General features: G+C 46.2%; 1 protein-coding gene across 10 annotated transcripts in view; it reads right to left on the bottom strand.

The window, feature by feature from the left end:
• Positions 1-16,545, bottom strand: part of SLC4A4 (solute carrier family 4 member 4) — a 236,799-nt gene that overhangs the window by 87,389 nt on the left and 132,865 nt on the right. For all 10 annotated transcript variants that reach the window (XM_055797669.1, XM_055797671.1, XM_055797668.1 and 7 more), the window contains 2 exons: positions 7,664-7,799; positions 1,870-2,030 (listed from right to left, as the gene is read on the bottom strand). In XM_055797669.1, coding sequence (XP_055653644.1) covers positions 1,870-2,030; positions 7,664-7,799 — 297 coding nt within the window. The remainder of the gene's footprint in view (positions 1-1,869; positions 2,031-7,663; positions 7,800-16,545) is intronic.

Below are 16,545 nucleotides of genomic sequence, written 5' to 3'. Positions count from 1 at the left end.
ATCAACAGAGAGCCTTCTGAGCTCTTCCTTCCCGTGTGTCATTAACAGACATCCACCAAGTGACCATCACTAAATAACTCTGGAAACCAAGTCTGCAGGCTTTTTGGGCACCCCCATCTATCTGATTAAGGACCTAGACCAGCAAAACCACCCCACTCAGGCCAGTGCTGCAGCAACGGCAGCCACCGATTTGTAATTTAAACTTCCAGGAGTCAGATGTAATTTGGGTGTTGAAGAAGAACATTGAAGGTGACATCTCAAAATGACTTCAAAAAGAAATTTAATGTTCGAGGGTTAAAGTTTTGGACCACTGACATCAGCTGCTATCTTCTGAAGCATGTTCAGCTTCGGCATAAAACTTCAGAGGTTTTTGTTTGTTGGGTTTAGTTTTGTTTTTAAACTTTGCAAAGTTGTGCATTTGGATACACAGACACAAAAATAAAGGAAAATAAATGCCAAAAAAAATGCACCTGCAAAACAAAGTTCGAAACTCTGCAGAGAACATCAGAGGCAGCTTTCGTAATTCCAAGTATTACAAACTAGTGCAACACCTGATATTTAACAGTTTCATGGCAGGACAGTTTTGAGCCTGCTTCCTCCTAAGATTATAATTCAAAGCACTGGGTTTTGTGGGGGGTTTATTTCATTTTGCTCTTCTACGCCGCTTCACATCGTGGCTTCCAAACTCAGTGGTTTTGCTTAACTGTACCTCCACTGGACGGCTCACTTTTAAGATTTATTTTTGCCAATCTTCTCACACATCATCGGGAACACGGTATAGCTCTTGGCAACGTCACCAAGCATCACCCCAAGCCACGGCTACTTTGGCTGCAAAGATCCTGCCATCCTGCTCAGAAGAGTGAAGTACCAGCTAATGCTGCGCCTGCTCTTCGCCCTTCCTTGCTGCAGGGGAGCACCCCATCCTACAGAGAGCCTCACTCACCTTCAGCAGCCACCCTGGGACCCCATCCAGAAGTAGTCTGTGGTCTGACTGCATGGCCAAAAACCTGCAGCCCTTCTGCCCAGCGTGGTACCTGCTGGGTCCTGAGGGAGGTGGCCTTCTACAGCTTACGTTTCTGAGAGCCAACACAAAGTCAGTGTGTACTATTCCTTGCACACACAGTGATATCTCGGGATATAACTGAGGACATCTCCTTTGGGATCCAAATGATTCGATACAATCACCAAAAAGCTCAGGAAGGACCTAGAGCACCAGTCCTGTGAGGAGCGGCTGAGGGAGCTGGAGGGGTTCAGCCTGGAGAGGAGGGGGCTCAGGGACCTTATCACTCTCTACAACTACCTAAGAGGGGGGTGTAGGCAGGGGGGTTGGTCTCTGCTCCCACATAACAGGTGACAGGACAAGAGGAAACAGCCTCAAGCCACGCCAGGGAAGGTTTAGATTGGATATTAGGAAAAACTTATTCAACGGAAGGGTGGTCAAGCATGGGAACAGGCTGCCCAGGGAGGTGGTGGAGTCACTGTCCCTGGGGATGTTTAAAAACATGTACATGCGGTGCTTAGGGACATGGTTACTGAACCACGGTGGGCTTGGCAGAGCTGCATTAATGGTTGGACCTGATGATCTTAAAGGTCTTCTCTAACCTAAATGATTCTATGGCCAATTATCACTGAAGCTGACTTTTTTACTCTTCTTCCTGAATTGAGAAGAACTCTTTTCTCTTATCTGTTGTCCTTCTCCACACACTTTCTATTTTCCCCTGTTATTCCTTGGAGGATTTCTTTCTTTATTTTCCTCTTTTCTTGAAAAAGCAGTGCTTTCTCATTAAAACCATCCATGAAACCATCATCAGGGTTAATAAACATTGATAGGGAAGAGTTGATGGAAAGAGCCAAGGAAGCTTCACTTACCCACCACCTGTGGGAGAGAAGAGGCCTCCATATCCAGCATTATTGAGCCTTTCTCTATACATGTCCTTAGCTCGAACAAGCTGTGCAGGGACAAGGTGGCCACGTGAGGTTTGCTCCATCGCTCCCCACCTTGTTCTACCTTCTCCTCAAACTTGATCCACCTACAAGAGGGCAGAGCAAGGAGATCATGTTAAAGCTGTCGGCTCCTTGCAGACACACATCTCTGAAAGAAGCGGGGCAGCTGAACCATCGTGGCATACCAACAATTTCCAGTACACGCATTTTCCCACACATCTCTGAGGCCACAAACCCATGACCAAGTTGCAAAGGCTTAAAGAATTGGTGTGTGTCAGCTGAGCAGCCATAACGCTCTGCCTGCTTGTAAACCATTGCACATTTTCAGGTAAAACATTTTATCTTTAACAGCTTTCATCAAGACTTAAATTAACACCCTTTAGCTGATGTTTGCTCCAGGCCAAGAGTACATAGGCGGCTTCAGCAGCTGAGCTGAGACCCGGGGGTTCCCTCCCCAGTTGGCACACCCAGTCCTTAACCCAACATCGTGTCAAACCCACCACAACAAGTTGGCCACCGCTTCGCCAAACCAACGAGGAGAAAGTGAAGGGAACTTGACTCACACTTGAATCATCTCAAGGGAGAAGGGGTGAGCACCACAGCTCCACAAAAAGTAGCTGGGGAGGGGGTGTTTTAAAAAAAATAATCAGCATTTCTGCAAATAAAGTTGGAAAAAACTTCTTTTTCTGGAAAAAAAAACCAAAACACCTTGGTTTTGAGTATTCAAATCTGGACAATAAAATCTGAAAATTGGCCACTGCCAAAACTCAGTAGCATCAAACAATACTGTCCCATACCCACAGGCAGGCGTGAGGCAATGGGGGGCAGAGAGGAGCATGCCCCAGGCAAAAATCGGGCGATGCTCTTGGCAGAACAAGTGAGCCACCAAAGGACAAGCCACAGGTTAAGGGGCTCTCTCTTTCCCTCTGCTCTCTGGCTGCTGTTTAATGATTTAACAAAGCAGGTCTGAAAAAGCCAGAAAGCTCACCTGTAGTGGAAGATTAGAGCAAAGGTCAAATCCCGTTCTGTGCAAAAGACTCTTTACACCCCTAAACCCACTTCCTAACAGCAGGCGAGCGGGAGGTTTCACCTTTCCCTGCCCCCCAACCCACCCCCCCTGGCCGTGACCCTGCCCTTGTTGCGCTGCCCCCAGCCAGGGCTCTGCTCGGGGGGGGCAGCCCGGGGCTCCTGCTGCGGGGCTCACCGGGGGGTTCACCCAGCCCTGCCTTGGCTGCACCGGGAAGAGGCAGGCGCCCTATGCATCCCTCACTGCAAAGCAGAAGTGCTTTTTAAATCCTGTCTTGAGATACTGTTTTAATATATGAGGAAAATGAAAATTCCAGTGACTAATATAAGGGGATTATTAAGACAAAACCCACACACGTCCAGGTAAGGAAGCTCATAAATTGGTTCAAAAGAATATTACTAACAGTAAGCGAAATTATATTTAATCCTGAAAAATGTATTACTTGAGGATTAATCAATTACGCTTTTCAATTGCAATAATCTCTTTTTGAGACTCTTTTTTTTTTAAAGCCGCTTTTTAACTCCAGCTAAAAAAATGATTTAGATCTCAAATTAATAAGGTTCTATTAAGTTCACAAATTCTAGCTATTTCCTAGGACACCCGAGGGACTTGGGCAGCTGCAAATTTCTGAGTTTCAGAGCTGTGTGTTACATGGGACGGAGATGCGGTTCACCCCGCAGTAGCATAAAGGCTGCAAGTTACGAAGCATTTGCCTTTTCTGTGAAAGTGTATTATTCACGACTACTGATATTTGCTTTCTGTTTTCTTTTCACACTATAATCCACGATCGAAGCCAAATAAAACAAATATTAACTTGCAAACCCATTTGAGCTACCACCTGCTCTGTTCAGTGTGGTCCCTACAACAACTCTTCTCCTAGGGAGTGGGCAAGCCCACGCACTTCCAGGGGAATTCATGGAGAGCAAGGTGCCTCCCAAGCCCCTGAAGACCCTTGGTCCCCAAGCCCCCCCAAGCTCTGGTGTACACCATCCCCTCCGCAAACCAATGCGAGCGGTTAGTTAAGCAAAGCGGCCCACATGGCTGTCCATAGGGGAAACCAATGCCTTGCTCTTCATAGTTTGGGTTTTTTAATATCTGCTTCTGCGGAACGGCTCGCTCACTGCTAGGCAGGGAAAAAAGTGCTGGACTTTCAGGGTGGAGGAGAGAGGGTAAAAAAGAGCCAGGGGGGTTAGTGCTTCTTGTTGCCTGAATATAGAACTGTCCAGCTCTCCACAGAGCTTCCCGCGCACTGAAAGCGATGCTGCCTGCAGCAACGTACTGTTTCAGGGCAGGAGATTATCTCCACTGTTATTCCAGAAAACAAACAATCAAATTACCTTCCTCATTCCCATCCCGTTCCATTCTTGACATCTACATATTCCTGTCTGACAGCTGGACTTCACTTGCAACAGCTAGTAAACATTGCCGCGACCACATCAGAGCAGCAGCAAGGTATGACATAAAACACCCCTGTTCTGTTACGCCTCTTGGGCACTGGGAATTACGTTGACGGCTCTCCTGGCACTGGGAACCTCTGCTTTCAGGTACCTACCAGCACCACTGGCTCCAAAGGGTTGGGACTGGCAAGGAGGACCTGCCACCAGCGCACTTGGGTGCCTCCAGAATAACACCCTGTGCTTCCAGCGCGGCTGGGCACCGGCGGCGCAGGCAGTGTGCGCGCACTGCAAGGGCAGCTAGGATCTCTGCTCAGCCAGATGCAGGAGCCATCTTTTTTCTATATATTATTCTTTTCAGAGCTTTGAAAAGGATCGTGTAAAAGGTGTGCTAATATTATAATGCATGAAAGGGTGAAGGATATAAATGTGCTGCCTGACAGAGCCTTATATAATAAAAAAAGAAACAATGATAGAAGATTAAAAAAACACCTACCCACCATCCCACAGTTCTTTCATTCCTTTTCTCTGTAGTCTCATGATCTTTCTACCATCTCCCTGCCTTGTGGAATGACCACCACCACCACCACACTACGGTGGACACATCTTAGTCCCCAAATCCTGAACCTCAAAGTAAGAGTGCTGGCCTCCAGCTGCTTCAGGTCTTTTTCCTAATTTTCCCTGTAACCTGTAACTGCCACCAAAATGCCAACATCCACATGTCAGTGGAAGAACTTCTCCCTTCTGCACCAAATGGATTATGAGCACCAACACAACGAACAAGAAGCACCCACCTGGTGACTCAAACCTTCAGGCTACCTTTTAACAGCAATAAACCTTCCCTTTTACTGCTCTCTTTCTAACACATTTACAGGGCTTTGCTGTAAAACCCCCGAGTACATTAAGGATGTTTTTCCAAAATGGCCCTTTTTGGTGAACTGTGGCCCAACACCGCGATGGGCTACACAGGCAATAGCACCCTGCAAAGGGGTACAATGCCCTCAAGCCCTGGTGCTTACCTACCTTCAGAAATGTCACCGCGTGCCGGGTGACTACAATAGCCCCCTTTATACTGGGGTTGCAATGCAGCTGAACTTACACAAATCAAGAACCAGGACAGGCAACTAAAGGTCCCCTCTGGAGACATCTTTGCATCAGTAGCCATGAGGTTCTTGCTGGAAGTTTTCCATGATGTGTACCAATTTATTTTTCTATTGACCAGAACAGCTCTGGAAAGGACAGTATCATTTGCTAAACTTTCTTTCCTGACAGCTTCCATGCTCTTTCAAGTCTTAGACCAAAGGGCTGTGGCAAGCTGCATGGCCGGCAGCCCCTCTGCCTGCCAAAGCATGGAGCGAGCCAGCTCCAGCTGGGATGTCCCATAGCAGGAGCTGCTCAGTAGCTGACTGACAGATTTGTTATGCAAGATAAAGTCGTTTCAGAACAAAACTGAAAAATCCTGAGCAATCATACACTATGCAAGATCACTACCAACAAAATAGCACGCGAGTCAGGAGGCGGGGCCGAGTTCAGGAATTACACAGTGTCTCAACAGGATGCTTAAAGCATGTAATGTATATATCTAAATATATCTAAAATTTACATGGAGCATCATATATACAGCTCCGTCTAGCACATCTTCCAAAGACATTTGAAAACACATAAAACCAGAAATCATTTGGCAGAGGAGAAGAAAACTTCTCTTCTCTACAGCTAGCTGACAGCAGGAGGAGTGCAGGCACATCCCACTAGAAGGTGCTCTGAATGTGAATAGTTGAGGGCTCCTGACCCATGTCCCTCAAGAAATGGCCGTGCTTTGTGATTCGCCACACCGGGCAAGGGGCACCTTTCTTCTAACGGCTGAAATTTGCAGATTTAAGGAAAATGGCGCTTCCCAATATTCATACTAGAAAGGAGGGACCCAAGAGATAAGTATGCTCAATAAGAAATGCCACTCTAAGGTCTGAATCATGAAAAAGCTTCAACTAACTGTCATTAAAACACCCTCCCAAAGACCTGTGCATGGACAGAGGAAAGCATAATTAGCTGTAAAAAGCAGAGGCGGGCAGTGCAGATGACTAAATGCAAGCACTGAAATAACGGTCAGAGGGATGAAAAGCAATAAAGGGAGAAAAGGATGACCAAGTAAGAAGTTAAAGAGTAAAAGGTGTAAAGTCTTTAAATAGGTTCTCCAAGCGACCGAGAAATAAAAATAAAGGTAAGGGGGTAAAAGGGGTAGGTGGTGGAGCGGTTCATTAAATTGCAGCTAAAGAAGATTAAGGTAACCGAACAACATGGGCTAACTACGAACACAGTAGGTGCCCTTGTAGAGGGGAAGGTGGAGAAAGAGCTTAGCCCAGCCACAATAAAGGAAAATGAAAAGCCTCAAGTTAACTGAGGGGGATTGGGAATAGGGAAAGTAGAGCCCCGGACTGCCCTTTGGCTGGGTAAGCATCTCTTTCTAGTGGGATGCTTCAGCCCTTCCCAGCAACCAGACTGCAATTAGGGGTTTACCTTTTAAAGCAAAACCAAGAAAAATATTTTTACTGTATTAAAAAATCAAAACTTTATAAGGCTAGAGGCTAAACAGCAGCCTTTAGATCACAAATCCAATCCAATGTTCTTTTTTGGTGGTGTTCAGATATGAACTGTACGTAACTTGTGTCAACCAGATCAAAAAAAGACACCAGTTTTTTGGCATCGTTTTTTGACCAAACCAACAGCAGCATCAAAGAAACAGGCAGAGAACCCAACCAAGAAACTCAGAGCAGGCAACCCCAACCAGCAGCCAACACACACCTTGGATAACTTTGTCAAAGAAAAAAACTTCGGGGGTTTTTTGCCTGTAAAAAAGGAATTTCATCAGTAACTGGCTGGGAGAGGGGGACAGCCAAGATTTCCCAACTTGTGGTGTGCGGTGGGTTCAGGCTCAAACCTACCTTTGGGCAACAGAAGTAGTTTTGACACACATGCTCTATTCAGGCACCGATTTCTAACAACTCTGGCCAAGACATTGTCATTCTTTGCAAAGCACTAACAAGCCCACCGGTCTGTTGGCTCTCTGTAGGCAAATTATTCAAATAAATCTGGCACTCTATGTTTTTTCTAGGTTTTGGTTTAAGGGAAGATTTCAACAAACCCTCAAATTCTCTCATTTATCAGAGAAAGGTAATTTCAACCATACAGGCAACTGTACCTGTAGCACAGATATTATCCCGGTTGAATGTTAAAAAGTGGTTTCCCATGGGGGTCCTGTGCAGCTGCCTTTCCCTTTTGGGGTAAAGGAAATCCAACCCACCTTGCGGTCTCCTTCCATTCCATCTCTTGTCCATCAATGGCCAGAAGTTCGTCCAGCTCCGTGAAGAGCTGCGGGGGTGCTGGGCTGTCATCTTCCTCTCCAAGGATGAAGCGGATGCGTTCAGCAGCGGGGGAGACTGCAGAGGTGAAAATACTGCGGTTAACAGCCTGACAGATGACCAGAGACGTGCGGCTCCTCTCCTTCCCCTTCTCCCCAAAGCCATTCAGCTGCTTCTCCGGGCTGCCTTTTCCATTTGACATCCTAGTGGCCGCAGACAGAGGGGCGTGAGCAAGGGTACGTCTATCTCCCTCTCTCCCCTTCCTTGCCTTTCTTCTTAAAAGTTCAAGCTGGGAGTAAAGTTCAGGAAAACTTGCCTCTTCCTACAGTCTTTAACTGTGTTACAGCAATTTGCAGCCCTTGTAAAAAAAAAAAAAAAAAGCGCTATCGAGCTCAAAACCAATACACTCTATGGTGCGTGCCCAAGGACCTTTCGTACTCTGATCCACTGAGATCCTTCACCCCCTTTTTTATATGACATAAAACCAGTTCCAGCCAAACTGTTATGGGGCTGGCTGGGACAGCATCCCATAGCTAGCGTTCTCCCTGGCACGAGGTTCGGGCTCCCATTGGCCTGCAGGACAGGCTGTAACCTCCCCAGACCTACCACTGGAAAACACAGGAATATTTAACAGAAAGGTTTTCCCATCTATACATGAATAATGCGACCCAATGCGTTTAGTCAGGCACCAATGCACTAGAAAAAAAAAACCAACTGTTCCCACTAGGAAAAGACTGCCCATTTAGGTAAAAGAAACTGGGTTCAACACACGCTCCTTTGACAGTGCAAGCAAAGTTCATTTGCATTATTAGCTCAAGAAAAATTAGCAGAAACCCCTTCCTGCCTCAGAAATGCACATGCTTCCGAATTAAAACCCAAGAACACTGCTGTCCACATCCCAAGACCTAAGGGCATCTCCCAAAGGCAACTGGAGCTCATGCCACAAAAGTCACCTTGCTGGAGGACTTCTTGGGTGCTACCATTTTTTTCTGATCATATTACCTTAAAATGAAGGTGTGGTCATGCGAAATTTTAAGACAGACATCCTTTCTGCTGAATGTTTATTAGCATTAGAGTTAAACAGCAGACTATGAACTTTGAACGGTTCTGCTAAAAACTCCTCTCTTTTCAAAAGATCAGCTGTCTGTCTGTTGCAAAATAATTAATTACACCAGGTGTCCAATCACCATTGATTTTTCCAGGGTAAACAAAGTCTCAATTCATAATGTGAAAAAAAGAACCAGTAAGAAGTATGCCCTTCCCTCCCCCCCCCCCCCCCCTTTTTTTTAAGAAACTTTCATAGCTTTTTTCTGAAATTATTCAGCAAAGGTTGATGCGAATTCATTTCTTCATCAGTTAGGGCGATGATGCTTTCATAACGTAACCCAGGTTTCTTTTCTATTGGAAGTTTATTTGCAGTCACAAATTCCCTGAAAATTCCCTGGGCATCCCAGCACACTGCCCTGCGCTGGCTCCGCAGCTCACGTCGGAGGGATAATGCACGGAGCCGCGCTCCTGGAAACCCCCGCGGCTCTCACGCCAGGGTGGTATCGACAGTACAGGTCACTGGGCACCCCAGCACCTGCCAGTCTTTTGGCTTTACATGTTTACAGAGGAGCCACACATCCCTTCTTTAACACCCCAGCCCAGCACCTGAGAAGGCAACCTCTGAAAGGGTCTTCAGGGTTCTGCACGTCCTGCTAAATGGGCTGGGAAGTGATTTCTCCCTTCAGCAGGAGCAGGGACATTTACATGCTCCTCCTTTCTCCCATCACAAAGTCCTCAGCAGCACTGCCTTTCCATCACAGAAACACAATCCCAGTAAGAAAGACCATAAAAGCCCTGACCAACCCTTAGTACGGAGCGTAACAGCCAGCCTCTCCGGCTGCCAGCTAGGTGTATCAGCCTCTTTTCCAACATCACCGTCATGTCTGTAACCCAACGGAGGCACCCCAAACCAGTGCTGGTCTACACCTGCTTCCAAAAATCCCCATCTACTCTCCCCCATCATTTCCACCTCCCTGAGAAGTGGTCCCTACCACTCTTCTCCATAAATCTGCATAGCACAGCCCTTACCAATCCCCAACACAACTCACTAACCCCGCATGCATCCCCTTCCCACCTGGTGACTACAGGTGAGTGCCTATGACCCCTCCCTTCCCAGGCTCAGCATTTCAAGGGGACTGTGCCGCAGTCCTGGTTACTGCAACCACGACTCTCCCCATGCCTGTGCTGCAGCAGCCTTCCCGCACAGACCGACTGTTCTGCATCTCTGCGGCTACCTCCCAAAAGCCGCACGTCGCCCATCGTGCAGTAACATTCCCAGACTGGCTACACGAGGGCTTTCCCACATGTCCTTCCTTTGAGAAAACCCATCACTTCCCACAAAAACTAAAGGTTTTTATTTTATATGCTCCTAACAGGAGAGAAAAATATTGCTGGGCTGAATTTGCAGGCATTTAGTTATAGAAAAATACACATTAACCCTCTCGGTAATTAGTGCTTTTCTATAACCACTAGTTCCTCCAGAATTTATCTTTTTTGCTCAGATACGTTTCTCAGAATCTCTGAGAGCACAATGAGCATTTGATTATTTGACTTGGATCCAACGGATGCACTTTGCAGAACAGTTCCAAAATACATCTGCAAACATACAACCTTATGCAGGAAAATTGTCCTTGCAATTAGAAAAGCAATTTGGACTCAAAATCTGCATCTAAAACAGGTTTAAATCCAACATTAGTATACATAATTACACCTCTCCTATTCTAAAAAGGCAATTAGGCACAACACTCAAGCCCATCTTTAGACTCAGCCCCAGTCAACTGCTGGTGCCAGAAGCTCATGCTGAAACCAACATGCACAAGCAGCAGGAGGGAAGGTTCAACTTCTCGCACATGCTCCAGGGCAGAGATTTCCCGCTAGGTGTACGTAGGGAAAAAAATACCTATTCTAATTGAGGCTAAAGATTCAGTGAACGAAGGCCTTTAAACACAGAGAATTAAAAGATGATGCCTGGCCAAAAGAACAGAAAACAGCTTGTTGTGTGAGCCTGCAGAGTCCCATGAGCTACTTTCTCCTCTTCCCTCGATCAGTTCGAACCCAGATGAAAACCACCACTATCGAGTGGCTGCCGCTCTCCTGCTGTTCAGCGGTTCCACAGCACTGGAAAGGGCCTGGGGAATTTCAGCTGGACAACTGCAGCTCATGGCTGATGCTGTCTGAACTCTGCTGTTGTCCTTCAGATGAAGAGCAAGACCTGCTGGCAGAGCACCCCTAACACGCACCTTCCACCGCCTTCCCCTCCATCTGCACTAAGGACTCTCAATATATTTTTCTATTCCAAACAGAATTTAAATATCACAGCTGGAAAAGCAGTAAAATAGATCTACATCCTATGGCTTCAAAAAGCAACGTGGAGCACAGCAAGCGGTTGGTGCAAGAAGTGCTGCAGAGCTCCTAGAGCTGCTGAAGGCATCGGTTGTGGCCAATGGGAAAATTATCTCTTTCAGTTATTTTGACGTGGTTTTATTACATGGAAGTGTTACCCTGACAGTCAATCCTGTAACATGGTAATTCCACAATATTTTTGCTCGCTGAACCGCATCGTGAGAGTAACTACAGAAACACTCCCACCAAACCTGGATGTGCATCATACGTCCCCGTCCCCCCCACTTCTTTCTTTTCTTCTTTCCTTTGTTTTTGCAAATTTCCTATTAGTCTCATTTAGCACAGATGATAAGGTTCAAAATCCAGTTAAGGCATTTGCTGGGTCACAAGTCTCCTATTGCTTGCTTTACCCCACGTTCTTTATTGCAATTTTGTAGGTTAATGGGCCGTTTATGGGTTGTTTATGTGCTCTCTTTAGCAAGGAGAACATATTTTCATCTTAATCTCCGGTGCGAACACTGTGTGCTCAGCGCGGGGCGGACAGCTGAGTATCAGGCTTAAGGACTGGAGAGTAATTAACCTGGGGGGTGAACTCTGCAGGCCTCCCCCTGCCCAACCTTTGAGCACCAGCCCAGCCAGCCTGCCCCAGCCTTGACCATCACCTTCGCTTCTACCTAATTCGTCCAGTTTAGGAGCTGCTGGAACCAGCACCAGTAACAACAGGATCAGCTGCCACCACTGCTGTTGTTTTAATATTGTTTTCCTCACTATCTCGTTCAAGAAACAATCTGACGATCAGCAGACATATGTAGCAGAGAAAATGCTAATCCACAGATTTAGATGGCTAGGGGTGTATTTTTCCCCTGAAGGGGAGAGGAATTAAGGTATTAAATGTAAATGGTGAAATGCTCCAATACAACCCTTAAACAGAGATATTGCCATCCGTAAATGACACGTCTTACCTCCCCCTTTTTCCCTTTCCTGTTCTCATGTTCAGCCACAAGCGGTCCATGAGGCAGCTTATAAAATACATCACTTGCAGAAGAGGACGAACACATCAGCAGTTTCTCCTAGTTCAGTTCAGGCCAATTACAAGTACAATTTATACCCTCGGGTTCCCAAAGGCAAAACCAATCTCCATCAACAGAGAGAAATCTCAGGGAGCTCAGAAACAGAGACACGTTCTAGCACAACAACCTCGCATCAGCCAGAGCCGAACCTCCCAGCCCGACGTCAGCCCCACTCCCGCAGCCACTGGCTCCACTGGGGAGCCCTCCTTCGCTGCCCGGAGCGATGGAGCCGGCACAGCACCCACGGTGCTCCCTGCCACGCATGGAAACACCACCAGGCTCCACGGTACTGGCCAGTATCCTGAAGTCACCTCCCGCTTCGGTGCCAAGGTACAAGCGTCTCGCTTGTTGTGGCTGGAAGATGGTTATAGTGTGGCTTTCCAGGTGTACAATGCTCCGGGGTGGCGGGCTCTTTTGTGTTGATGTACAAGTAAAAACAGTCTCTTCAATCAACCAGCATGGTTTTCCTCCTGCTTTTTCTGTTTGATGTTACTAGAGATGCTTCTAAATACCCTTGGGACCTGCACCTCAGTTGACCACTTCCTCCATTCGAGGCCAAAGAGACCATCTCTCATAAAGTTCTCCCTTTCTCTGAAGTACATCAGCAGCTACAAAAAAACCCAAAAGACCTGTAAATCCTTCCTCAAAGCCTGTGGTAACATTATCGAGGAAGGCTATTTGTCAAACGTGCTTTCCAAATACACTTATTAAAATAGGACATGATTATACTCCCATTAATTTCTGGGGTTGCCCTCACTCAACCAAACTCAGTTCAGATCCGTCTGAAGTCAGAGTGAGCCAGTTAAATGAAACACCTGTGCAGACACTTTTATCAGATTTAAAGTAGTTTTCTCCCTAGTTTAGCTGACTTCGCTTCCAAAACGAATCCATTACCCAAAACAATTTTAATTGTGTGTTGATGTCAAGACCTTAGGCAGTTTAATCATTTCCCTTATGGTTTATGCCTTTGATCAATTGCTATTCATTCTCCTGGCTGTTCTTGCATAGACAAGCCCCAGAGTCTGAGTGTTTTTAGATGCAATTCAATGCACTATCTAGGGGCAAGTTTCTACTAAGGATAACAGATGACAAACCCCCCTGCTTCCATCAGCACTGCCAATGAGACCAGCAAAAATAGTTTTACTATTGTAACCCCCCTGACAGCAACAACCCCTTCCCTACCCTAGGCTTCACGCCTTGCAGACCACAAGTGATGGAACACAAGTACAGAGCTCTGCAGGCTACAGGCAGAGCAAAACTGCTCCTCAGGACAGCAGACTAGGGGAGAAAAAAATACTGCAACTCACTTTAATTTTCATACTCCTTTGGAACAACTTCCAGCTGCAGGGCAGACTGTGGACGCTTACTATCTGCCCTTGGTCCCCTTTCACAACAGGGGTGTCATCAGAAGCAGCAGTAACCTGGACCGGTGCTGATTGCACATCGCTGATAAGACCAGAATTCACACTATCTTGACTTCGCAGTGAGATTCTTGCTTTGCATCTACCTGGCTCAATTTATATAGGCAAGAGCTAGTGCAGCTACTCAGTTAGGCAAAAATTGCAGAGGAAAGCTTCTGAATCGAGACCAGGCTAAGATCTGACATTGAAAACATGACCGGAGGCTTAAGAGTACCTCTAAAAGCAAGCAAGGAAGCCTTTTATGGCTCACAGTTTTACCAGCTTCCTTGAAAGACTGACGTAAACAGAATCACGCCCCAAACCAGGAGTCACTCAAAATTGTCTTGGACATCTTTAACAGTTCGTGTACAGCATCTGACACACTGAGCCAAGGCCACAGGGTAAGGCAAGGGATGCTCTCTCAGTTTACTAGCGATACTGTTCAGCGTTTCTGGAGCGCTGCTCCCGTCACAGAGTGGCACATAGGTTCCCTGTGCTATTCTTGCACCTCTGCGGGTTAAGAACTGTTATTCCCATTATGGAATGGGAAAGGGCCAAGTCAGGTAATACCCGTTTCTGCAGAACCACCCAGGTGCAAACTGATTTCCTGGTTCCCCCAGTGCTCTCTCCGGCAAAAGCATCCTTGAGCGCCACTGAAGAAGTCAAGTGCATGAAGACTGACGCATGACGCCAGCTTCACAGGAATGCTTGCACCCGAAAACCTCACTCGGCGACTGCCTGCCAAGCCTTTCCCAGGCTCTCACAGAACCCACCTCTACATCACCAACCCTCCAGCTAATCACTCTAAGCAAGCGTGAGAATGGCTTTTTTTTGTCTTTTTTTTTTTTTTCTTATTTTGTTTCTTCTAGAAGAGAATGATTACTTTTTGACCCTGCACTCGGTGCTGGCTGGTTGTAAGGCAGATTAGACCTGTCCCACAGGCAGAACTTGGCAGGCTGCAGGGAACACTCACCACGCCACCCAGTTCCCACCCGGGACCATTCCTTTCACAACTATGGGGTGCAAAAATGGAGAATGCTATTCAAGCTGCTTGATCCATCTCGAAGCAAATATCCCCCATCCCTTGATCGTGACCCTTTCCAGCACATAATGAATAGCATTGACCGCCTTTCGAATAATCCATTTTTTGCCGGACTATTGTACTGCATGATTGTACACGTTCTACTGTAAGCTCCTCTGCAGCATGTGGCATATATTAAGTCTTTGATCTGCAAAAAATCTTCAGTATTAGACAAATGCTTACTAATAACATATTCTCTCAAGTGCCAGAAGAATGGCAGCTTTTATGTAACAATTTGCTGAGCATTCTCAGCTCACTTTGTCTTCAGCGCTGTTCAGGTCACGTACAAAAGTTTTGTCTACAGATATTTTACTGAAACTTTCCCTGGAAATACAGGGACAGAAAAAGGACCCTTCTTCCAAAAATATCTCGAATCGACTCATTTATGGCAGACAGCTCAGGTGGATAAGGTGTGCAAGGTGGACCATCATTCTGGCAACCTTTTAAACAAAAGCAGCAGCACCTAATGAAAAAGTCAGTCAGCCTTAACATAAAAGGCACTGCCTATAAAAGAAGACAGACTGCTAATTCCAACCGCACAGTGTGATAGAGAGACCATCGCATTCAAAGTCTAATTATCAACCCTCCCCAACATTGTTCTGCTCGAGAGAGACTGTCAATAAGAGTCTTCCAAAATTGCCTGTTTTTTTTTCTGCTGCAGACAGTAACAATAATATCTATATAACACCCCAGGAGCAGCAGCAGCTGCCTATTCCAAACGAAATGCATTATTGATAGCCTCCCACAGACACACGATTAGCGAGTTGAGGCAGACTGAATATTTCATATATTAACAGCGCGAGTCTCTGCCTGCTCAAATCAATGCAAGGTTCCACTGATTTCTGTCACTTTTTTTTCTTTTCCTGGATTCACCAAGTGCCATTTTTAATTACATCAAAGGCAGTGATGCCTCAGACCCTTATCTTTACTAACCAATCAGCCCATGCTGCTGTACCATAGCTCATGCCCCATAACAAACCATACTGCTTATAAGCTGTGGCGCAATATAAAACACTTAACAAGCAATTCATTAGAAAATACGGATAACAACAGTATTTTCTGACTAGTCCTGGAGGTCAGCCGTCTTACTTCAAGTTGTGTGAAACTGCTACAGCAGCACATTTTTAAGGAGCTATTACTGAGCAGTTGCCAAAAAGCCTTTAATAAAGAGAGAGCTGCATCTAGAGAAAGCCTGGCTTTCTTCTGGCTTCATAACATTTCTCACTGCCACACAGATACTGGGATGCTGTCTGGCATCACACCTTCCTTGGACCTGAATACCAGTCATGTCTCCAGTTAAACCATTCAGCCAAGTGGCTGTCATACACAATGAAGTTCAAAAATTGCTCCCAAATTCTCAGTGTTTTTCTTTTTCTTTGGCTTCTCTCTGTTTTCCTCTTTAAAGCAGTACGGCTTTCGCAGTCTCTTGCAGAGCCGTGTGCTGCTTACCTCTCCAGAATGCTGCTGGGGTCATATTCTAGTATCTTAAATGTCTTAATCACACCAGAGATCTTGCACAAGTCTCTCCGCACTGCCACTGGCATCAACAGCACAACGTGGGCACAAAGCATCTGCCCAACATATGCTAGCACAAGAGAAAACCCATTCCTCTGGTGAGCAAAAAAAGGATACCTTTCGCTTTTCCAACACTGTAACACATCAACATTCCCTCACAGGCAATTTTAAAGCTGTTCTGACATGATGCAGTCCCTGAATAAGACCTGTCATTCCCTTGCGTCAGCTACAAGCCCTCCTGCCAATCTACGAATTCAGTTTACCACCAACTGTTTACCTGTGCCCCCTTTTTCAGGTAATGCTGAGAGTACAGTGACACTTTTAAGGACACAGCTATAACAGCTCGGGGCTCTTCTTCTGAATTGTAG

This window comes from Falco peregrinus, chromosome 2, assembly GCF_023634155.1.
Source record: "Falco peregrinus isolate bFalPer1 chromosome 2, bFalPer1.pri, whole genome shotgun sequence".
NCBI lineage: Eukaryota > Metazoa > Chordata > Aves > Falconiformes > Falconidae > Falco > Falco peregrinus.
Note: the sequence above shows the minus strand (reverse complement) of the source record. Positions and strands in the feature narration are given on the sequence as shown.